At 48.0% G+C, this 24,188-nt stretch overlaps 1 protein-coding gene across 1 annotated transcript in view; it reads left to right on the top strand.

Annotated features, from left to right (window-relative positions):
* The first annotated feature begins 9,606 nt into the window (after positions 1-9,606).
* Positions 9,607-24,188, top strand: part of MVB12B (multivesicular body subunit 12B) — a 183,596-nt gene continuing 169,014 nt past the window's right edge. Inside the window, exons 1-2 of the mRNA XM_030858652.2 lie at positions 9,607-10,185; positions 23,329-23,451. Of these exons, the coding sequence (XP_030714512.2) occupies positions 9,607-10,185; positions 23,329-23,451 (702 nt within the window). The remainder of the gene's footprint in view (positions 10,186-23,328; positions 23,452-24,188) is intronic.

The raw sequence follows: 24,188 nt of genomic DNA, 5'->3' as shown, positions 1-24,188 counted from the left end.
AGCCAGAGCCTTCCAGACATTGTACTCACATTCGTTATGTCCAGCCATGTTCCTGTGATATGGTGACAAACAAGAGGAGATGAAATTCTGCTTATATAATGCCACATTGTCCTTACTTTTCTCAGTTCCTGTCCCATTGACAGGCACTGGCCCATGAACTGGTATTTGGAGGCTGGGTGAACAACAGAGGCCAAGGTCCAGAGCCAAACACAGAGGTTTGGGAACCAGGTTGCCAAGAGCCGAGGGCGGCCACGTAGGCGAAAGGCGGGAGTCTGGGTGAATACAGAACGGGCAGGCACACACCTTGGTGATTGGCGACAGGCCACAGAAAGCCTGCAGGGTGAGCTGGGGGACCCAGAGAAGCCTTGTCAGGCCCTGCAGGAGCTGGCAGGACTTTACGTGCTTCTCCAGGCTTCCCTCCTCTGGCTGCTTGCGGTCTGACTGACCTCCCTCCTTCTCCTATTCCTGTGCCCTCTGTCCTTTGTGCCTGGTTGACCTTCCTGGGCTGCGACCCCACCATTTTCTGCCTGGCCAACTTGTATGCACCCTTCAGATGGAACATGCTCTGTCTTCTTCCACGAAAAAAAAAAAAAACACAGAGGCAGACACAGGGAGAAGGAGTAATAGGAAGACACACGTGACTCTGGAAACCCCTGGAATTTTCCTGCCTTGTGATGGCTCCCGTGAGAATCCCCATTTGTTCCAGGACTCCCAGTGAGGGATTGAAGGAGCAACCGTTATCCATAGAGTAGCAGACCTCTGTCCGTCAGAATGTTCTCCAGGACTCAGGGAATCCTGTTCCAGAGTTTTGTTCAGCGAAAAAGCATTTGATTTGGAGTTTTATGCCTCCAACCCACACTTATAAAAATAAACTTGGCATTCAGGAGAGGCACCTCCTTTAGTTCCCCGAGCCTTGAGGCTCACACAATAGATGTGAAGCAGAAGAGAGAAAGAGGGGGCAAAGATGGCTCCTGGGTTTCTGTCTGAGCACCTGGAAAGATGGAGTTTCCAGCAGTTGAGATGGGGAAGACTGAGGGAGGGGCGGGTTTGGAAGGGACCACCAGGAACTGAGTTCTATGTGTGATGCATTTGAGGTGCTGGCTAGACATTCAAATGGGCAAGTCGGGTAGGCTGTTGGATATGTGTGTGTGGAGTTCAAGGAGGAGGACGAGGCTAGGAACATAAATTTCAGAGTCATCAGCATAAGGCTGGTATTTAAGGTCATTTGGGGGATGAGATTATGTGGAATGTGGCTCCCAAAGGCCTTCAGCCAGGGACGTCAGAGCCTTCTAGCTGGCCTTGGCCATCACTTAACCTCACCGTCTCCCCTCCAGCCGTGTGCCCTTCACAGCAGCTCCAGAAGCCCCTCACCCTTCCTCTGCACTCTGCGTGTGTCCACAGCTTCCCTCCTTCACCTGTCGCTGACTGCTCCTTATTCTTCAAAGACCAGGGTATCCGGCCTTTTTCTCTGTAGCTTCTTTCTGGAAGAATGAATATTTCTATTCTCACTATTACAACAGCACTCTGACTATACGTATTGAAACCCTGGGGCAAATTACTTCACACCATATTGTAATACCTGTGTCATTGGTAAATACTTTGAAATATTACCCAGTGCATTTTCTCCTTGGCAATTCCTTCTAGCATCTCAACCTGAGGCTCTTCCCTCTCTAAAGCCTCTTCTCTGAGGCTTAGTACCTCAGGGAAGTAATAGTACAAAGTAAAATCAACAAACAGCAAAAACAAAGGATTAACTTCTTTTTGAGTTTTCAAATTTCACTATTAAAAATCCATAGCATCAAGGGAATAAGAAGAGAAGCTGTAGATTGGGAGAAAATATTTGTGAGCAACGGTGCCTGACCCCCAGGTTATTGGGTCCAGGGTATACCTGACCATTACTAGACCTTTCAGATTCCCCCCACTAAGACTGGAATTGGGGCTTAGAGATGCCTGTCTGTGTCTGCAGTTCTCTGGAACTGATGTGATATAGACAGGCTAACGGTACTATCACAGCAGCCCCAGTAGATTGTGAACAGGGAGAAGAGAAAGGTAGCGGGTTAGAAAGGATGAAGAACAGCAGCAGGGACTTCCCTGGTGGCACAGTGGTTAAGAATCTGCCTCCCAATGCAGGGGACGCGTGTTCGATCCTTGGTCAGGGAACTAGATCCCACATGCATGCTGCAACTAAGAGTTCGCATGCCACAACTGAGGAGCCCTTGAGCCGCAACTAAGGAGCCCACCGGTCGCAACTAAGGAGCACACGTGCCCCAACTAAAGGAGCCAACGAGCCACAGCTAAGGAGCCTTCAAGCTGCAACCAAGGAGCCCACCTGCCGCAACTAAGACCCGGCACAACCAAGGGAGAAGGAGTAATAGGAAGACACACGTGACTCTGGAAAAGCCCTGGAATTTTCCTGCCTTGTGATGGCTCCCATGAAAATCCCCATTTGTTCCATGGCTTCTCTTTTTTTGCCCAAGCTAACTTGAGTGCATTTCTGTTCCTGATGATCAAATGGCTGTTGACCAACAGTAACTGAATCCCCTCCAGACTGTGAGCATCTTGGGAGCAAAACTGACTCTGTTCATCTCTCTAAATCCAGAAGGCTGGCCAGGACTCCCAGTGAGGGATTGAAGGTACAACTGTTACCCATAGAGTAGCAGGGCTCCGTCCATCAGAATGTTCTCCAGGACTCTGGGAATCCTGTTCCAGAGTTTTGTACAGTGAAGTTATAAGCATTTGATTTGGAGTTTGATGCCTCCGACCCCCACTTATTGCAGTGTGACTTAGGAAGCCCCAATTCCATAGCTGTAACATGGGAGTCCCAGTTTCTGCTTCACAGGGTCAATGTCAGTATTGAGTGAAATAATTTCTGCAGAAGGATCTAGCCCAGTGTCTGGCACAGAGGAAATGCCCTGTGAGTGGAAATCAGCATGATTTCTAACTGCTACTGAGAGCTGCCATTATTCATTCAAAAAATATTTGTTGAGTATCTACTGTGCCCTGGAGTGGTGAAAAGAGAGACAAGACTCTGCTGGTGCCTGCCCTCATGAAGGTTACAATCGAAAGAAAAGGAAGCGGCTTTTCTCGATTGCCTTCTCTGTGCCGGCTCCCCGGGTCAAGCTCCTCTTGGTTAGGGAGGGTATTGAAGGAATCACACTTTGGATCTGTCATGACGTGGTGCCTCTGTGTAATAAAAGCAGTTCTGCACGTGGTTATGGTTTCTTAGTTTCAACACCACCATTTGTGGTTATGCCATGTTTATTTTTCACATCCTTCCAGTCAAACTCTTGTGAAAGAGCGCCAGCCACATTTATACACCTGTCCCACAAATGTGTTCGTCCCACCTGCCTGCCTTCTGCTCCCACAAGCATCTGGGTTCAGTCTGAGAGCACAGATCAGATTAAAAGCTGTGCAGATCAGGGTAAAGTTCTGTTTAGACAGCAAGACTGGTAACTGATGAGAGTTTACCCTCCCTCTCTCAAGGCAGAGTCAGTCTGTTGCTATCTAGTTCCTACAGATCAATACCAGAGAACAGCCTTAGGGGCAATGATGTATTTATTGAGAGAGCCCTTAAGGAGAGCCAAAAAGGATAGAAGTGATCAGTGGCGATCTCAGGTTCAGGATGCTGCTGGACTTGCTTCCTGACCTGCGTGGGCTTGGACTGGCGAGCAGAGAGCTCCATGCTGTTCCCCGTACTCTGCCCACCTCTCTCAGAACAAGTCCTCTTTGTGGTATTGACCACCCTTTGGGATCTCATCATGTCTGAAATACACTGACCTTTTCTTTCCCCTGACTATAAAGGTTATATACGTTCATTATTAAAATTTAAAAAAATCTTAATGGCCTTCCTCCCTAATAAGGAAACTGATTATTTTTATTTTATTTTTTTCACAGCTTTATTGAGATATAATTGACATATAACACTGTGTGTGTTTAAGGTGTAAAACATGATGATCCAATAGATGTATATATTGTGCAGTGATTACCACGATTACCATAGTAGCACGTCCATCACCTTACACAGTTATTTTGTGTGTTTGTGATGAGAACTTGTAAGGTCTGCTCTCTTAGTGTATAATACAGTATGGTTAACTGTAGTCACCATGCTGTATATTAGATCCCTAGAACTTATTGGTCTCATAACTGGAAGTTTGAACACTTTGACCCCCTTCACCCATCCTCCCACCCTGCCCCTGGCAACCACCAATTCACTCTCTGTGTCTATGAGTTCGGTCTTTTTTTATTTTTTAATATATATTTATGTATTTGGCTGCGCCAGGTCTTAGTTGCAGCATGCGGGATCTAGTTCCGTGACTGGAGATCGAACCTGGGCCCCCTGCATTGGGAACGTGGAGTCCTTACTGCTGGACCACGAGGGAAGTCCCCTGAGTTCAGTCTTTTTAGATTCCACCTATAGGTGAGCTCAGACAGTATTTGTCTTTCTCTCCCTGACTTACTTCACTGAGTGTGATATCCTCAAGGTTCATCCATGTTGTCACAAGTGGTAGCATTTCCTTTTTTTTATGGCTGAATAATGTTCCATTTTACATATCTATAACTATATTTGTCTCACACTTCCTTTATCCATTCGTCCATCACAGACACTTAGGTTTTTCCCATGTCTTGGCTCTGGTGAACAATGCTGCAATGAACATAAGAGTGCAGATACCTCTTTGAGACCCTGTTTTCGTATCTTTTGGATATATATCCAGAAGTAGGATTGCTTGTAATTCTATTTTCCATTTTCTGAGGAACCTCCATACTGTTTTCCAAGGGAACAGTGATTTTTATTGCCCTGGCGATATGGGCAGCCTCAGGCCATGACTGACAAAGCCAATTTCCTAGCCTCCTTTACAGTTAGGTGTGGCCAGGTGACCCATTTCTGGCCATGGGATCAGTTTCTGGGAAAGATTTTGCTCCCCACCCCATCCCCCATCCTGCCATGAAAGAAGAGGCCATGACACCTGAAGCAGGAGGAGCCATCCTGTGCCCGTGAGGCAACAAACATGAGTGTAAGAGACAACCACCTGAGGAGGTCAACAAAGGATGCAAGGACATGTATTCTTAATGTCTTCATTTTCCTGTAACAAGAAGACTGGAAGTAGATGACTCCTGGCCAAATACATGCCTATTGTTCAAGCTACTGTTGGTTGGGTGTTCTGTTATTTGCATCCATATTCCTAAATATGCTATAATATAGATATACAGACGGTCCCTGACTTATGATGGTTCCACTTAACGATTTTTGACTTTACAATGATGCAAAAGCGATGCGCGTTCAGTAGAAACCTTACTTCGAATTTTGAATTTTGCTCTTTTCTGGGGCTAGTGATGTGCGGTAGGATACTCCCTTGTGATGCTGGGCAGTTGCAGTGAGCTGCCACTCCTAGTCAGCCACAGGATTACGAGGGTAAACTACCAATATACTTACAACCGTACTGTAACCAGACAACCATTCTGTTTTTCACTTTCAGTACAGCATTCAATAAATTACATGAGCTGTTCAATGCTTTATTATAAAATGGGCTTTGTGCTAGATGATTTTGCCCAATTGTAGGCTAATGGAAGTGTTCTGAGCACTTTAAGGTAGGCTGGGCTAAGCTTTGATGTTCGGTGGTGTATTAAATGCATTTTTGACTTAATGATATTTTCAACTTATGACGGAATTATCAGGGTGTAACCCCGTCATAAGACAATGAAGTCTGTAGATACACTAAAAGTCTCTACCCTTTCCCCAAATATAGCCACTGTTAATGTTTGGTATACATTTTTCCAAGTATTGTATGCATATGTTAATACATATAAATAATCACAAATACATATAAAATTAATGGGCTCATAGAATAAATGCATTCTGTTCTATAAACTGCTTTTTTTACTTAACAAAATACCATGGTGTATTTCTGTGTCAGTACAACTTTTTTTTTTTAACAAGTTAATCTTGTATTGCTAGACATTTAGGATGTATTCAGCATTTTCTCATTATAAGCAATGCTGAAATAATTATCCTTGAACATACATCTGTGTGCACTTACCTGATAATTATTAGACATGGACGAAGGACATGCACATATTAAATGTTGACACATCTATCTATTAAACAAATGTTTCTTGAGGGCCTAGTATGTGTGGCACAGTTATGCTTGATGAACAGATACCTTGGTGGAGCGTTCAGTCTCGTGGGGAGACTGACAGTTGAACAGGCAAACAAATAGTACACAGGTACAAATTGTGATGAGTGATGAGCAGGAAATGAACTGATACGGTACGTAAACACTGGGGACATACTTCAATAGATGACCATGAAGGCCTCCAAGGAGGTGACACTTAAGGTCAGAGTTTAAGGATGAGAAGAGCCCAGGTCCTGTAAAGATGGAGAAGAGGAGTGCTCTGGGTGAAATCCCCCAAGGAAGAAAGAGCTTTGATGTTGAAGGATCTAAAAGGAAACAAGTGTGTGGCTGAAACAGCTGAGAAGTGGATGGAGGGGCAGGCAAGGTCTAGACAAGACAAGATCTTGTAGGTCATGTTGGAGCATTTGAATTTTATTTATCCCATGGACAGTCACTGGAGAGCTTTAAGCAAGGGAGTGACTTGCTACATTTTATTATTATTATTATTTAGTGACCATTCTTGTTGCTATCTTCCATTGTTTGGATGGAGGCAAAGCCAGATCAGTAAGGAATTTATTGAAGTGGTCTAAGCGAGATAATATGGTTTGGAGTGGGATATTAGAAATATTCAAATAGGTCAGTGGATAGAAGCAAAGCATTTATAAACAGGGAACTTATACTAGTGGCCCACAATTTTATTTACTGAAGTTTTACATTATATATTAATATGTTAGAACAATATTATTACTGCTCTAATAGATATTACACTATAATATAAAAGTTACTTTATAGTGTATATTCATTATTGTTAATAATGTTCTTATAATAATAATAATTTAATATTATTATTCAGTTTAAAAAATTTCTTGGATATTTTCCCGTATTTATTTATTGGGATAAGTTTCAAAATAATTTTGTCATGTTCCATTGCACCCCACTGCCAAATTATATTGGCTCTTTGATTTGGATTCCACTAAATTTATAAGTTGAGTTGGGGAGATATGACATCTTTGCAATATTGAGACTTCCTGCCCAGGGATTTGTTATGTTTTTCCTTTACTAAGGACTTATTTTTTATGTCCTTCAGTAAGGTTTTATAGTTTTTTTCCTATGGGCCTTGACATTTCTTGTTAAGTTTATGCCTAGGTATTTTAAGTATTCATTGCTAATGGAATATAATCTTTTTAAAAAGTCATACTTTCTAAATGGAAATCACAGATATTTAGTGTTGTAATTAGGGAATCTTCTAAATAATACTTCTCTTCCTCTTCTGAATTTGGAAGAAACTGAGGCATGGGTACAGAAAAGAGACATAGGAGATAAAAATACTACATTACTGATAAAGTTGACTGGAAAAATGTAGCTTTTAATCTGTAAGCAAGTAGGCTTGCTGTATTTCTCCCTGAACTGGATAGATTTACCTCCATAAAAGCAGGTAGTGCTGGACAATAGTATCTTTACCCCAGAAACAGGTCCACTTACCACCTGGTGGAGAGCACATGAAAATATTTGCTCTCTGCAGTAAGCAAAAGCCAAAAAAGAGAACTCAGAGCACCTGTTCTTGTCTAGTTCCTTCTCCCACACTCACTAGTGAGATAAACCATTCATTGTCCTCTAGGGTAGAGAAAGGTCACGAGTCTTTTTCTAATGGAAGTCCCTCTATATGGAAAAGAAGTCTTTTCCCTTAACATTTAGGAAAGCCATTGATTTTCATTTTTATCTTATAACTAGCCACTTTACCAAAGTCTCTAAGCTTTTTAGTTGATTCCCTTAAATTTTTATTTTTAGGCATGCATTTACGTCATGAACAAATGACAATTTTGTCTCTTCCTTTCCATTATTTGTATTTCTTATTTATTTTTCTTATCTTATTGCATTGGCTTTAGTTTGTACCAATTTTAATGGGCATTCTTGTTTTGTTTCTGACTTAAATGAGAATACCCGTAGTGTCTTACCATTAAATATGTTTGTGGATGGCTTCTGATAAATAAACTTTGTCATGTTAAGAAACTTAAGTTTTCTTCCTAGTTCATTAAGAGTTTTTTAAGAAAATTGTAAGGTATTGGTGTTGAATTTATCAAATATTTTAAAAGTATTTCTCCTGTTGATAATATCCTGTGATTTACTTTTCTTTAATAATGAAATGAATTTACATACTCCCTAATGTTGAATCATCCTTGTACTTTTGGAATAAATCTTGCTTGATTATGGTGGATTTTGACTTGTTTTACAGCAAGTTGGATTCAAATTGCTAAAATTTTGCAACTACTATATAGTTAAGCAGATTGGTCTATAAGAGTAATGATTCACATGTTAGAGATTAATTGGTGAACTTTGAACAGGTGGTCCTGGCTCATATGAGTTTGGGAAATGCCAGGTTAATCAGGTTTCTTTAGTCTTGGACTTCACAGAGACCTTAATAATACTTATTGTGATTTTCCAAAAGATATAGACTAGAAATGGCATCCAGCACTAGCACTTTCTCAAGTTATTTGACTGCAGAACCTCTTTTTCAAAAAACACATTAAATTCTCTGGAGACTAGTGTTCTATAACTGATCTGTAATTCTCCATTTTGGTGTTATCGCTGTCAGTTTTGTTATCAGAGTTATGCTAAACTTCGGAAGTGAAATGGAAAACTTTTTTTTTCTGTGTAACAGTTTAAATAACATAAGGATTATCTGTCCCTTAATGGTTTGATAGAACTGGCCTGTAAAACCATCTGAAGTAGTGGCATTTCTGAGTGATACAGATGCTCAGGAATGCACACACTAACAAGGCTTCCCCACAGGACATTTTTTCCCACCAGCCAATTCTTCCTGGCACCCTTTCCTTTAGGATCAGACAGCTATTTTAGAAAAGCCTAGAATGTGTGAAAATTACACTTGAGGCATTAGCGAAGTGAGGCTGATCAGTCCTGCAGGGTCCTCAGCTCTAACAAATAGCATGCTGGCTACTGCTCCGGGGTGCCTTGCTGGGGCTGTGTACAGCATTTTTGGTTAAGGGTGCAGAGTTGACTCCCACCTTTCATAGTAGCCACTCTCACTGAGGGCCAAGCTCTGGACCCCCTTCCTCATCCAGTTCCATTTTATCCTCTGGCTTGTACCTTTTCTAAAGTACTGTAGGGCGATAGGTGTGCTTAAACTTCTTCTACATGCTTCCTGGAGGCCAGCCCTCAATAGTTCTTGCTATAGACCTCTGTGGGTAGATCATTTGCCCAGCATAAGGGGAAGGCAGAGAATTGCTAGGAGATCGGGGTCAGTTTGAAAGGCCTGGTATTAGCAGTGGGGACTAGGGCCAAGCAAAGCTTATGTGGGGTCAGCTGGACCAGTGGGTCTCCTGAACTGTAATGAACTGAAGGATTGGCTTGGGGTTCAGTAGGGCTGGGTGTCCCTACAAGTGACGGGGGGCGGGTGGTGTGTGTGTGGCCTGGGGGCTTCTAGGGATCTAAGGCTGTGCTGAAGGATTAGTCTAGGGTACAATGAGGCCTAGGAGAGATGAGGAGGCTGCGGGTCCCTGGAAGAGGCCAACTTGGGGGAGGGGGGCAATTGGGGGCCCAGGCTCCGACAGGCCCGGGGCTCCCGTGGGTCTGGGCTGGGGTGGGGGCCGCCTGCGTACTCGGAGAAGCCAGGTCGGCGGCGCCGGGGCCCTGCCCGGGGCTAACGGGCCGGGCCGCGGGGAGGCGGGGTGCCGGCCAGGCGGCGGCGCGGGCTCCGGACGCGCGGGCTCCGGACGCGAGGGCTCCCGCTCCCTCCTCCCGCCCGAGCCAGCCTCGGGCGCCCGGCGCCTCCCACGGAGCCAGCGCCAGAGCCGGGAGGCCCCGGCCCGCCGCCGCGGCCCGCGGAAGGAGCCGCCGCTGTTGTTGCTGCCGCCGCCGCCGCCAGGCCGCGCCCCGCCCCTGCCGCTGCCGCTCCCCGGTGAGGCTTGCGCTCGACCTGCGGCGCCGGCCCCGCCGCCTGGGCCCCGGGCCCGGCCCCTTCCGCGCCGCCCGGGCGATGAGAAGCTGCTTCTGCGTGAGACGGAGCCGGGACCCGCCGCCGCCGCAGCCGCCGCCACCGCCGCCCCAGCGGGGAACAGTTAAGTGAGGCAGGGCGGGCAGGGCGCCGCGGAGGCTCGGCCGAGCCGCCCTTGCTGCCCCCGCGGGCGGGCGGGCGGGCCGGCGCAGGCCCCGGGCCGAGGGGCGGGTGGACGGGCGGAGCCGGGCCGCACCGAGGCCTGCGGGCTGTGTGCCCGGCCGGCCGCGGGGACAGGCCCGGCGGCCTCTGCTCGGCCCTGCGCGCGCCGCGGCTTCCCGTACCCGGCTTGGCCTTGCGTCTTGGCGGAGCCGGAGGGAGCTCGGGGACCAGGGTGCGAGCAGCGTAACCTGGGCCGGGGCTGGTGAGGGCTCCCGAGAGCCACGTCCGCCCAAGTGAGAGGTGAAGCGGCCCACCTGTGCCGGGGCACGGCGGCCACCTGCACAGACCCGGACAGTGGTTTCACTGGCCGGGCCCGGGGGCCACTCTCTGTAGTCACGTGGGTGCCGAGCTGACTGCACCTGAGCCTCGGGCATGATCTAGGGTGCGGCCTCATCTGTGACCTGGGCAGAGCAGAGAGGACACCCAAACTCCAGGGCACCTGTGTGCAAGGTGAGGTGCCGGCTGGGGCACCTAAGACCCAGAGTACCCAGGCTCGAAGGGTGGTGCGCCTGTTGATGGTAACCCCACGGGGGACTCCAGCGCAAGTGAGGCTCAGGGGCAGGGGCCGGGTGAAGAAGGCAGACCCTTGAGCATCTTCGTCCTCTTTGTTACCAACACACAACTCTTCCTGAATCATCAGCCTTTCCGGCCATTAAAAATGACTCTTGTATTCCCTGCCCCTCTGCAGCCTCTTCAGCAAGGCACAGGGGAAGGCCACAGGAGGGCCAAAGGCAAATGGCTGTTGCTCCTTCTCTGCTCCCCGCCCCCACCCACGAACCAGCCCCCCGCTCAGTTTTCTGCCACAAAGCAGACAGCAGGCCAGAGTCTCTTTAGGGGCCTTTGTCTCCATGATTCCTTCTCAGTATAATCTCATTGTACATTTCTGGACAGCTGGCTGGATCTCATCTCATTTTAACAGGGCAAGAAAATCTTATCAGCTGCACCAGAAAAGCCTTAGAAAAGTTAGGAGATAAGCTGTGTGGAAGCCTAGACTAACTCAACAACTCAGTGTACTCAGAAGATTAGTACAGGAGACAGGTGACACCTTTCTTGCTTGTGGAAAATTGAACTAGGTATTTCAAGATATTGTGCCATGCATAGAATATTTAAATGGGGCCTCTTCTGGGACCTGGGCACCAAGACCCATGTGCAGCAGTTGACACAGCAGTTACTGGTTCATTTGAGCTTAGGATCATCTTCTTTAATCCACGTTTTTTATTCCTTCCTTTTAGCATTTAGGCCGCACTCCTGACTTATGCTGAAGGCATTTCCCTGCCCTGCCTCCTTCCCGCTGGTGGGCTTTTCCCCACTTTTAGCTGGAACAGTGCACCATGATTAAATGCAAGGACTTTATAATTAGGCCTCAGCTTAAGCCTTGGCTTTTCTACTTACTGTGTGTTCTTAGGGAAATTAGTGAACTTTTCTGAGCCTCAGTTTCCTCATCTGTAGAGTGAGGCTAATGACAATATCTATCTCATAGAATTATAGTAAGAAGTAAATGAAATATTAGAAGTGCTCAGCTCCATTCATGCCACAGGGCAAGTAGTTAATAGAAATTAGTGGTTATTGGGACTTCCCTGACGGTCCACTGGTTAAGACTCTGCGCTTCCACTGCAGGGGGCACAGGTTTGATCCCTGGTTGGGGAACTAAGATCCTGCGTGCTGCATGGCGTGGTTAAAAAAATAAAATTAAAAAAATTAAAAATTAGTGGTTATTATTAAGGGTTTGTTAACTGGTTAATGAGAAGAGTAGCTTCAGGTTTTTTTAGAGTGCCTTTCTGTTTGTGGTTATTATTTAGGGCCACTAGGAAGGGATGGTAGAGTAGAAAGAACACTGGGCTTAGAATGTCAGTTTACCTCCTGGAACCCAGGAGACCCTAGGCAAGTCATGGAACCTCATGGGACCTTTCTGAATCCCCATTTCCTCATTTGTTAAAGGGGCCTAAGAATAAAAGCTACCCCGTAAGGCTGAATGGGCTAATGTGTATGAATGTGTGTGACACTGTGGAGGGCGTTGGTGGGTCCTCACTAAATGTAAGTGGGATCTAACGTCAGAGCCCGGTTTTGTGGGTCTGCTGTTTTGACAGTTTGTTGTGGTGGGGGAGGACTATAAGAAAAACAATGCAAGAATGTCTTGTTTGTGTACCAGGATATCTTGGTGCTTTACAAAACCGTACAACCGTGTGAACACATTGTGATCCCCTCTCAGGGCCTTGGAAGGGGGGAGTGGGCGCTGAAGGTTCATCTCTATCAGTTTCACAGCAGATTTGCTTGAGGAAGCATCAGAATCCAAGTGTCCCCGGCCCCGCTGCCTTAGCAGGTTGGAACTGCTCCATGCTTCGTGCTCAAAGAGCGACATCCTTGCCACACTGGAAAGTCATGATGGTGTTGGAGTCAAGAGTGGGAAATGTCAAAGGTGCTATTATGATGGTGAAAATAACAAATGACTACATGGTTGGATGTGGTGGGCTGAGAACACTGTATTTAGTTGGCTGTGGTTGAGTGAGCGGTCTCGGTTGCGCGTTGGCTTGTGGGAGGGGAGGCCTGGGTTCTTTGAATGAGCTGCCTCTCCCCAGGCTGTTCTCGCTCTCTCTGAGGCCCTCCCTGATCAGCGTTGCACTGGCCCCACTGGCTCTCCTTGGCTTTGTGCTCGCTGGGCCGCCCTTGGGAATTGTGGTTTCCCTGAATTGTCGGCACTGTTTGCAGCGGGGTTGCCAACCTCACATCTCTTCTCTGCAGCTGCATGGGAGGCAGGGTGTGCTTGACGTTGCCTTCTTGTTGGGGACATCCTGTGGGCAAGCGTTGGTTTACTTGACACACTTCTGGCGGGATGCAGAGCTTGTCTAGGCTGAAATGTGAGAGGCCCGTGGGCCTAGAGCCCAGGGGTCACATACTAGAGCTTTGCAGCATCCCATACTCCCCTGAAGACTGGAGGGCCGTCTTGCTGGGCCTGTGGCTAGGATCAACACGGGATTGTTCTACACACACACACACACACACACTCTTGTTTTTTTTTCAAACAGATACTGATCAGCACAGCAAAATGTTCAAAAAAATATCCTTTAGGAGAGAGAAATAGATGAATTCTTAATGAACTAAGAAATAACCCTTAGGATGTATATTAAAATGCAGAACCCAGGGCCTCAAACCCAGATCTTGAATCAGAATATCTGGGGAAGGGGCCCCAGAATCTGCATGTTTAACAAGAATCTTGGGTTGAACTGATGCTTACTGAAATTTGAGAACCCCAATTATAGATGCTTTTTAAAAATATTGTGAAACACACAAAATAAAATTTACCATCCTAATTGTTTTTAAATGTATACATCAGTGGCATTAAGTACATTCATTCTGTTGTGCAGCGAATCTCCAGAACGTTTTCATCTTGCAAAACTAAAACTCTATACAGTTGACTCTTGAACAACATGGGTATGAACTGCGCAGGTCCACTTATACGTGGAATTGTTTCCATAGTAACTACTGCAGTACTACACAGTCCGCGGTCGGTTGAATCCCCATGCAGGACCACAGATACAGAGGAACTCCGAATTTGGAGGGCCAACTCTAAGGTATATTCGGATTTTCGACTGCTGGAAGTTTTGGCACTCCTAACCCCTTCATTGTTCAAAGGTCAACTGTACTCATAAAACTCCTGTTTCCCCCTCCCCAGCCTCTGGCAACCACCATTCTACTTTCTAGGAATTTGACTACTCCAAGTACCTCATATAAATGGAATCATATTTGTGAGTATTTGTCTCTCTGTGACTGCCTTATGTCACTTAGCATAATGTCTTCAAGGTTCACCCACACTGCAACAAGTGTCAGAATTCCCTTCCTTTTTTAAGACTGAATAATACTACCTTGTATGTATGACCACATTTTGCTTATGCATTTACCTGTCTGTGGAGACTTGGGTTGCTTCCACCTTTTGGCTATGGCAAATAATGCTGCTGTGAGCATGTATGTACAAATATCTCTTTGAGACCCTGTATTCAGTTCTTTTGGGTATATATCCAGAAGTGGAATTGCCAGGTCATATAGTAATTCTATTTTTCATATTTTGAGGAATCACCACAGTGTTTTCCGTAGCTGCTGCATTTCCATTACCGCCAACAGTGCACCAGGTTTCCGATTTTTCCACATCCTCACCAACACTAATTTTCTGGGTTTTGGTAGCAGCCGTCCTAATGGGTATGAGATGATATCTCACTGTGGCTTTGGTTTGCATTTCCCTAATGAGGAATGATGTTGAACATCTTTTCAGATGCTTGTTGGCCACTTGTATATCAGCTTTGGAGAAATGTCCTTTTTCAAGTCCTTTCCCCATTTTTTCATCGAGTTATTTGCTTTTTGTTATTGCTAAGTTGTAGGAGTTCTTAATAGATTTGGATTTTAACCTCTTATCAGGTATATGATTTGCAAATATTTTCTCCCATTCTTTTGGATGTCTTTTCACTCTGTTGATTGTATCCTTTGATGGAAGTTCTGCAAGTTCCTTATATACATTAAAACCTTGTAAAGAAAATATTATCATCCATTATTCCAATTTGAGGGGCGTGGAAACTTAGGCCCAATTCAGTTGAATTGCTTGGGGTCACACAGCTGTGTCAGAGCTGCGACTCAAGCCCTGGTCCCTCTGAGTCCCAAGTCTGCACCCTTTCCATTCCTCTGCTTTACCTCCCAATCCTTCCCTGAGCTAATAGCATGAAGAGGCCCTATAGGGTCTGCAGGAAGTGGCCTTGGCTTGAGAAGCATTCATTTACAGGAGAGGAAATAGGAACGCAAGACTTGGGAATCTCTTCCTTCTGACCACTGGGGCGCTCCTTCCTGTGGATCCACATCATTACTTAGACCTCAGAAATAGCAGAGAAGTGCAGGCAGGTATTTACCGGTTTTGTTTATTTGTTTGTTTAAGCGTTTCATAAGCTTGTTTCAGAGCCCATCTGCTACTTACAGTTCCCCAGACAGTCTGGGACTATTCACGCCACCGTTGGTGCCGTGTCTTTTGCCTGCACTCCTTGCAGTACTCTGCACCCGCCATCTTTCAGGAAGGCCAGCTCCCTGACTGCCCAGCAAAAGGGAGCATCGCCTCATTTGCGGTCCCTTTCTTTCGGGACATTTCCTCCAGCCCGTGAGCCCTGCAGGCAGTACCCATGACTTATTCGTCGCTGTGTCACCCAGCACAGTGGCACTGCACCTGGGCTCTGCATTCTCCAGTCTCTGACCCAGCCCAGATCAATTAGATCAGAACCTGGGGGTTGGAACAGGCAGCTGTAGTTTTTACAAACTCCTTAGGGGAGTCTTCGTGCAGCCTCCTGCCAGGCTCTCATCCAGCCTGCTCCAGCTGAGTCACACCCACTTCTGGAACCCCCTGGAGTGCCACAGTCCCACCTCCCTTCCTCGGCAGATGGCCCAGCCCTGGGATCGTGGTGTTTGTCCTGCGTGGAGCATCAGTGACCCCAGCGTGGCACTCTCACCATTGCCTCTGGTGCTTTATATGCCCCCCTTAATCCGATGAAACATTGGCGATTTTGAGAGGAGGACAGGAACTTCATTCATCCATCCTCCCGTCCATCCATCCATCCAACCATCTATCTATCCGTAATCCATTTATTGAGTTCTCATTGTGGGCTAGGCACTGTGGTGGACATATACCTTTGCATAACTGATGTTCTGCTAGGGAAAGTATTATAGCCTTCTGAGAGGCAAGACTGTGTGTAAGTGTGTATGTGCGTGCGTGCATGTGTGCACATGTATGTGCTAAGGCCATGTCCTTGGACAACATCAGGATTCTTAGTGACAGCACCTGTCTGGCTGGGCAGTGGGGAAGGTTTGGGGTGAATGGGAGATGTGACCCAGATTTTGAATGGTGGGATGGGTGCCATAGGGGAGGAACTGGGTGCTCTTGGGCAACCTGTGTTGGGGAGGGAAAGACTGGGGGACTTACTCTGAGGCTGTTCCCCATGGATGATGACCTTCAGGTTCCTTCCTCCCTCCCTCCCTTCCTTCTTCATCAAACATCTAATGAGTACCTACTGCCTTGTAGTCAAAGTTTGGACTATGGACCTGCTGTTTCAGCATCACCTGGATCTTGTTAGAAATGTAGCTTCTGGGACTTCCCTGGTGGTGCAGTGGCTAAGAATCTCCCTGCCAGTGCAGGGGACACGGGTTCGATCCCTGGTCCAGGAAGATCCTACATGCCGTGGAGCAACTAAGCCTGTGTGCCACAACTACTGAAGCCCATGCGCCTAGAGCCTGTGGTCCGGAACAAGAGAAGCCACCACGATGAAAAGACCGCGCACTGCAACAAAGAGTATCCCCTGCTCACTGCAACTATAGAAAGCCCGTGCACAGCAACGAAGACCCAACACAGCCAAAAATAAACATGAATTAAATAAAATAAATTTATAAAAAAGAAAAGAAATGCAGCTTCTCAGGCCCCACCCTAGACCAGTTGAATCAGTATCTCTGGGAGTGGGTTTAAGACTCTGTTTTAGGGAATTCTTTAGGTGACTCATGCATGCTAGAGTTTGAGAACTCCTCATCCAGAACGTTGGGGTTTCCATCTTCACCATTGTGTCACGCTCAGCACAAGGGCTCTCTGTAAACATTTGTGGGCTGACTGTTACGCACCAGGTCCTGTTAGGTACCAGGAACGTGGGAGATGCTTCAGGTGGGAGGATGGCAAGGTCAGCCAGGTTTGAGGTATTAATGGGACACTTGGGTGACAATAGCCAGCAGGGTACTAGACACACTCGTCTGAGTCTCAGGAGAAAAGTCCGGGCCGTGGAGGTAATTTGGAAGTCATCAGCACACAGAATGATTGTATGACCAGAGAAACTCTGAAGACCCATGTGCAAGTCACAGAGTGGGTGGTCGTGATGGGAGGTGTCTGCTGACCTGAAGCCAGGTGTTCTCATGATTCTGGCCTGGGAGCCCATTTGCCCAGCATTGAGGTGACATTTTTGCTCTGGACACTGTGGCCATCAAGCCAAGGCTGTGACCATTTTATGTCACCGAATATCAAGAGAACGTTGCTCTTGGGACCTCCTGGGGTGGGTTCATTTGTAGGGCATCTGCCTTCTGTCAGTGTCCTTCCTTCTCTCCAGGCGACAGTATGACACTAGACCTGATGGGAGTGGGTGGGGACGACCTTCATTTGCAGTGATTGTGAGCGAGTTGCAGGTTGCGGTGGGGCTCACAGTGTACTGGAGAACGCCCCCTCCTGGAGCGCACCAGGCTCCCTGGTTTGTCACATTCGGGCCCGTAGGGGCAGGCCTTTGGCCACGGCAGCGCTGTAGAACTTGATCCTGATTTATCTGGGGCGAGAGAACTCCAGGATCTAGCACTGCGCTGTACGGGCTGCAGCAGCCCAAACCGCAGGCCCGCCTCACATGGTTTATGGAAAATGGGTTTGGTAATCCAATGGTTAATATCAGTCTAAACATACGTCTGATGGAATGGATGCATTTGTACACCAGATTCTCCTATTAGAAGTAACAGACCTTCACTGGAGAAAAAGGAAGTGCTTGCCATTGTTAGTTCCCTAGCTGGAAAGTTCTTTGTGATCTAGGGGAGCTTAGGAAAATATTTGCTTTAGTTCCCCAGTATCTTAGCAGCCTTCCCAGCAGCCTGTGGCCTGTTGCCACCAGGTCGTACTCAACAGCATTTGTCAGAACGATTTGGTTTCTGACTGGTCACTAGATAAGTAGTACAGGTGGCGCCAGGATGCTATCCTGAGGTTCCGTAGTGGACGCCTCTCAGCCTGGGTCCCCCATGGGCAGCCCCCAGAGCCGGCTGGCCATGTGCCTGTTTGCCGCAGGGACTCTGGCCTCAGCCTGCAGTCTCCTTAGGAGGTAGGGCTCTGCACCAGGGCTGCCTGAGGTGGCCCAGTTTGTGTATGTGTGTGTGTTGTGGGTACATTGGTGAAGCCTGGCCTCCCCTGTCCTCTGTCCCCTGCATAAGATTTGTTAGCAGGAAGGTGCCAGGAATCATGGAGCAACAGAGGAGGGCACGGGTTCCCCGCAGCCCACTGGTACCACTGCTGTTGCTGGGAAACAGGCAGAGAGCTGCCCCACGACGGCCAGAGCCAGAGCTTTTCCTGGGGGACGGCCGTTCCCGGTGGAGGCCCTGCTCTTCGGCCGTTTCCCACAGGGAGTGAACTATTTATCCACTGCTTTTCCTCAGCCCCACAAGCTGCTAGATGTGGGCAGACAGTTTGTCTTTTGTGCCCTTGACTTTGGATTTCAAACAATCTGATCACAAGTTCATCCTTCTGGAGGGACTTAATTAACTCACTGGTTTTGTCATTTCAACTGCAGTAGCCCAATTTAACCTGCTCCCCCCGCAGTACTTTGAAATTACTCTCCTCAGAAGTTGTGTGCGAGTCCCACCTTCAGCTCTGGTGGGCAGCGAGGGCTCCGCTTCTGAGTCGGCCTTCCTTCCTCACCCGGGGTCCCTGCTGCGCCTCCTTTGAAGGCAGCACCCCCTGCCCCCCGGCAGTTGTTGCCTCCCCCCGCCCCCGGGCGCAAAGTGCTTTAAACTCCTCGGCCTGCACCCCACCCTGCTGCTGGAAGGGCCTCCGTGGAGAGAGGTCTGAGCTCTGCTAGTTGGGTTTTGATTTCAGTACAGGAGCTGATAAAACGAGATAAACCCCAGGCTCACAGGGCCGGGGAAATTAAACAGAGATGATATCAAAGTTCCCCTGAGTTTTCAACTGTGATACAGTAGCTTAGTTTTCTCCCAGACTGGGGCCGGGAGGCACGCCTTTGATTCTGAAACAATGTTCAGCATCAGTTAAGCCCAGCACTGCTGACTTATAGGGATTAAGTACACTGTTGTAGTAATTCTTTGATCAGCTACAAGGGAGCCGTGTGCTGTCTGTATGAAGGGGCTTTATAGTTAAAGTTCATTTCTCTGTGAACCTGGGATGACAGCACTGGTGAGGTGCTGCAGTGCTGGGAGCTGGGGCCTCCCCCAGGCACTGTTTGCAGCATTGCAGGCTCACGTAGGAAGCTGTTCTCTTACCCAGTGTTATTGGATAGAACTCATTGAACACAGCATGGAAAAAATCCTGCTGGCCTGGAAATCACACCTCACCCTAACTGACCCCATCCAGCCTCTCTAGTCCCAGTATGTACAACACACACACACACACACACACACACACACACACACTCATACACTCATTCTCTGTCTCTCTCCCCACCTTGCAGAGAAATCCTCTCGGGGCAGACACGGGCATGCCTGTCCAGAGCGAGGCTCTGTAGCCCCCAGCCTTGGCAGTGATCTGAGTGAGGCTGGCTGCACACTCGGGGTAGAGGTTGGGATAGGGACCAAATGACCTGCGAGGTCAAGCTAGGAGGACTAGGTCAAGGTCAGTGTCGCCAATGTACCCTCTCCGTGCCCGAGGGCAGATGTGACTCCCAGGTGCTGCCACCGTCTTCATTCCTTACCTGGCGTTTACTGAGAACCGACTTAGCTTTAGGTTGGCTCAATCCTGTAGTTCTCAGAAATCTCAGCATCTGTTATCCTGGCCTCTAAAATACTGCATCAACTTTTGGCTTTTTCTGTGGAAGCCCTCCTTGCAGCCACAGCTGGGACGGTAGAAGTTTCCCCAATTGTACCTCCACCCCGGTTGGCCCTGTGACTTCCAGTTGGTAATGGAGCCCCCGTGTGCCGTGGATCGCACTCGCACCGTGCTATACATCAACCTGTTCGCTCCTGTGCAGGGCTCAGATCTCCCTCATTAGGTCTAAATTTACCTCCGTCGTACACAAACATGGCCTTAGCTCATTTTTATTGTTGTAAATTATTTATGAGGGAAATGTTGAATCTTGAAACTGAGGTGTGGGGAAAATTAATCCCATGTTACTTCTATCTTTCTGTACTTTTCTCCCCCTTGCTTCCGTTACTGGGCTACAGCTAGAGAAAGAAGAGCGTTGGCATTTTAAAATATAATTGGTGTTCAAAGTGCTTTCTTGATGGGATATCGGATGGTAAGTCCGTCTGTCTCTACACAGTGTATGGAAAGCAGACCAGGCTGGGGGAGGAGAGCCAGAGGTCCCGTTGGGCTCTGCCCTCTGCCAGCTCTTGGTGTCTGAGAACTCCAGGCTTCCGTTTTCCTCCTCTAAAATAGGGATAATACGCCCCAGCCACCTTCTAGGTTTGGTGTGAGCATCGATTGAGAAGGAGCCCGAGAAAGCTTTTTGGTAATTGCAGGGTGCTGTTCGCATGTGGGGAGGTGTGTTAGTGTGTTTTGTGTGCAGCTAGGATTTGGAGATAGAGGTGGGTGCTGGGCGGGCAGTGCTGAGGATGACACCAGCTGTTGCAAGTAGGCCTTCGCGTTTTCTGCTGTAGCCCAGCATCGCATCTTGCCAGACAGGTTAATGTTGGCCTTAAACACCCTGCCGCCGCCCCGCCTTCCCCGCGGCAGGTCTGCTCTGCAGCCCAGCGTTAATGGCCTCTTCTCCCCCTCACAGAGGCCTGGCCTGTGACCCGGGCAGCCGCGGACACAGTGGTGCCATCCCTTCTGGCTGGAGGCTTCGCACAGCCCGGGGAGCACCGAGAGCTAGTTAATAAATGGCCTTTTGTTAGGAAGGTCAATTGAAGTGACGGTAGAGACGCTGTTAAGAGTAATTTGCAGTCAGAAAATATGTAATTCAGGGCAGGCTGCTTTGAGTGATTGCCTCTGCCGTGGATATCTTGGGCGTTTCTCATTAAAAGCTTCCTTTGCTGGTGGTGGTGCTTCCTCCACTGCGGAGCTCCGCGTGGCGAGGAGTCATTTGTCTGTATCTCACAAAGGCTGCTGGATCCCCAGGGCACAGTCACTGCGGAGGGGCGTGGGGGGGGAGGAAAGAGGGAGGCGTGCATCCGAGATGCTCAGTGCTAATGCCCTGCCTGCCGCATCCTCCCAGCCTGCAGGCCGGGCCGTGACCAGGCACGCGGGTCCGGCCGCCGGCTTCTTTGTCTGCTCGGGGAGGCCGCCCGCAGCCATCTTGGGGCCCGGTGCTGGGCTGCCCGGTGCATTGTGGGAGCAGCGGCGTCAGCCCCCTGCCCTTGCTCACGCTGCAGAGCAGAGGAGGGCCATTGTCATCAGTACGTGGCTGAGGATGTGGTGACCCGAGGACGGGCATCTCTCAGCTAATAAAATGTTTCTTATTTATTCGCATGCTCACTTCCCCCCCCCCCCTCTCTCTCTCTCTCAGATAGTGGAAGCCCTACTATCTTAAAAAACAACACTTACCTCTGATGTTCTTTATTAAATTCACAGCATGATATTTTAGCACTGGCAGAACTGTACATTCTATTAATGAGTTGTTAATTGCAAGCATTTTGGTAACCAACAGCAGGTACCAATATTTTGCAAACTGCAGCAACGTTATTTCCATGTTACCAGGAATATGGGGTTTTCCAAGTGAAGTACTTTTTGATCAGTGTTTGCTTTGGATTGGGCTGGTGCAGATATTTAATTCTAAACCTTTATTGGGGGCATGTATGCAGATTCCGTCAGTAAATATTTATTTAGTGCCTATTGTGTGCAGGAAGCATTAAACCCTGTTCTTTATGCAGGTAAAGCTGCCTGGTAAGTGAAATTTGAAAACAGAAAACGATGCAGTGATGTGGTTTGGTGTCCTGTCCCCCCTGCCCTGTGCTTCTAGAAGTTTGTTTTCAGTAGAATTAAGTAAAGCATAACTTAGTCTGGCTTTTGTCATAAACAGAAGCTGAGAGTGTGGCTGCTGCCAGGCACTTCCTAGCCTTAACCCGAGACTTGGCTCCGTTGCACTGACAAGTCTGTTTCTGGAGCCTTTCGTGGGTTCCAGGGGACGCTGATTACACGGTAACTTGCATACAGCATTCTGGTTGTTTCTATTCAGGAGGCTGTAGTCATTTTTAATAGCCTCTGCCTTTCCTGATTCTAGGCTGAGAACTAAGAATATTCCTCCTGCCTGCCTAGTTAGGCAGGGCGTTTGGTTTACTTTAGAAGCAGTGCCCAGCCTTGAGAGGTCTGGCAGACCTACAGCCAGTGGAGTTCAGTTGCTGCAGAAGGAGGTAGAATTTAACTTGCTCTTTTTCACAGCTTGTCCTTTTAAAAGCACTAAAAGCCATTTACATAAGGTGTTAGGTTTTTCATTTGCTTTCTGGTGCGCTGCCACTCGAGCTGCCCAGACCCGGTGCTCTCTCTCTATTCTGCTTGTCTCCTCTGGTCACATCAAGAGGCAATCAGCAGCAGAATAATAATTGCATTTCCCTCCCTTTCTCCCAAAGTGCCCAACAAGAATTATGGTCATTGTTAGTGTTTAGCTTTGAGTAAGTGCCCACATGACCTGCTGGATTAAACACAACAAAGGGACCCGCCGGTCCTCTTGGGAGCAGCACCAACCATGTTTCTGGCCAGTCACACTGGACCTTTGTATCCCGAACCCTCCAGTCTCATCTGCTTTTTGTTGAGCGCCTACTATGTGCCAGGGAACCTCTCCAGGCCCTTGATTTACGTGACTCCTTTAGTTCTCACAGCAGCTCTGCGACTGTCAGTGTCCTGACCTCTTGCTTGCCCGGTCACCAGCTAGTAAGTCACAGAGCCTGGACTCCACTGCCATGCCTTGGCCTCCATGCCCAGAGCACTTTCTTCTGTGTGTTTGCAGAGCTCTGCCGCCCGAACAGTCCTCCCTTGGATGTGGTAGAGGCTGTGAATTTGGAAGGCTGCACTTCTGCAGGGAGGTATTGTGAGGGAGAGAGACGGAAGGTACTGTTAGATTTAGCCGTGTCTGATTCATCCTCAGAGAAGCTGGTGGTATCTGTTCAGAAGTCAGGCAGCTGGGCAGGAGAGTGTTCAAAGCTCACTTGAGAAGAGCAGGGGCTGGAGATGACTTGAATTCTTGATCGGAGGAAAGGGTCCAGGGCTCCCTTAGCCAGTCCAGGTACGTGGAGCTTAGTTCAGGATATTTGCCCCAAGACGCTGGTTCTGTCTGTGCGAGACTTGACATCGTTCACTTTAAATGCTCCGTTTGAATTGTACGCTTTCTTTTTCCTTTTTGGAACCAGGAGCAATCCGCCATGCCTGAAGTCAAAGACCTTTCAGAAGCCTTGCCAGAGACGTCAATGGATCCCATCACGGGAGTGGGGGTGGTGGCTTCTCGGAACCGAGCCCCGACAGGCTACGACGTAGTAAGTCAAGATTCGCTGATTCGGCAAATAGTTATCTCCTGTGTTCAAGGCCCTCTGAACCCTGTGTGTAAGATGTGCTTCTTCTCTCTAGGAACTTAAAACAGGGAGGGAAGACGTCACCAATGGGAAGGCGTGGGGAGCATCCTGCTTTGGGAGTAGATGACCTGAGCCCTTCTGGGCTGTTTCATGGCCTTAGCTGGGTCCCTTGACCTCTGTGATGGTCATCTTCACATTCCGTAAAATTAAAGGGTTGGATTAGTTGATTTCCAAAGTCATTTCCAGCTGTGACATTTCATGAAAAGGATCCACGAGTCTGAAAGACCCTTGGTTTGCTGTCACACATTGTCCTACATGTATAAATGTCATAAATGTATTGACGTATGTTTATATAGCCCCTTACGGGTTACAAAGCAGTTTCCTACCCATGAACTCATTTGGCTCTCATGATTCCCTGGAGGCTGGGAGGGGAAGTTGCTTTCTCTCCACTGTGCTGATCAGGAGCACTCAAGCTCTGAGAAGGGAAGTGATGGAGCCCCAGCCCTTGGGAGTGGTGAATCAGGACCAGACCCCCTCCCAAGTCCAGGGCTCTCACTGACCACATCACCGCAGTATAGCAGAGAACTTGCTTTGCTTTTCAGCAGGCATCTGTGATGGCTGGAATTGGTTATTTTGTTTTTTCAGTAGGTAAATTCCGTTTTGGGTGAAGCTTAAAAAGTGCAGAGGAACTATTGGGAGGG

This window comes from Globicephala melas, chromosome 6 (genome assembly GCF_963455315.2).
Source record: "Globicephala melas chromosome 6, mGloMel1.2, whole genome shotgun sequence".
Lineage (NCBI taxonomy): Eukaryota > Metazoa > Chordata > Mammalia > Artiodactyla > Delphinidae > Globicephala > Globicephala melas.
This window is presented reverse-complemented; position numbering and strand designations above follow the sequence as displayed.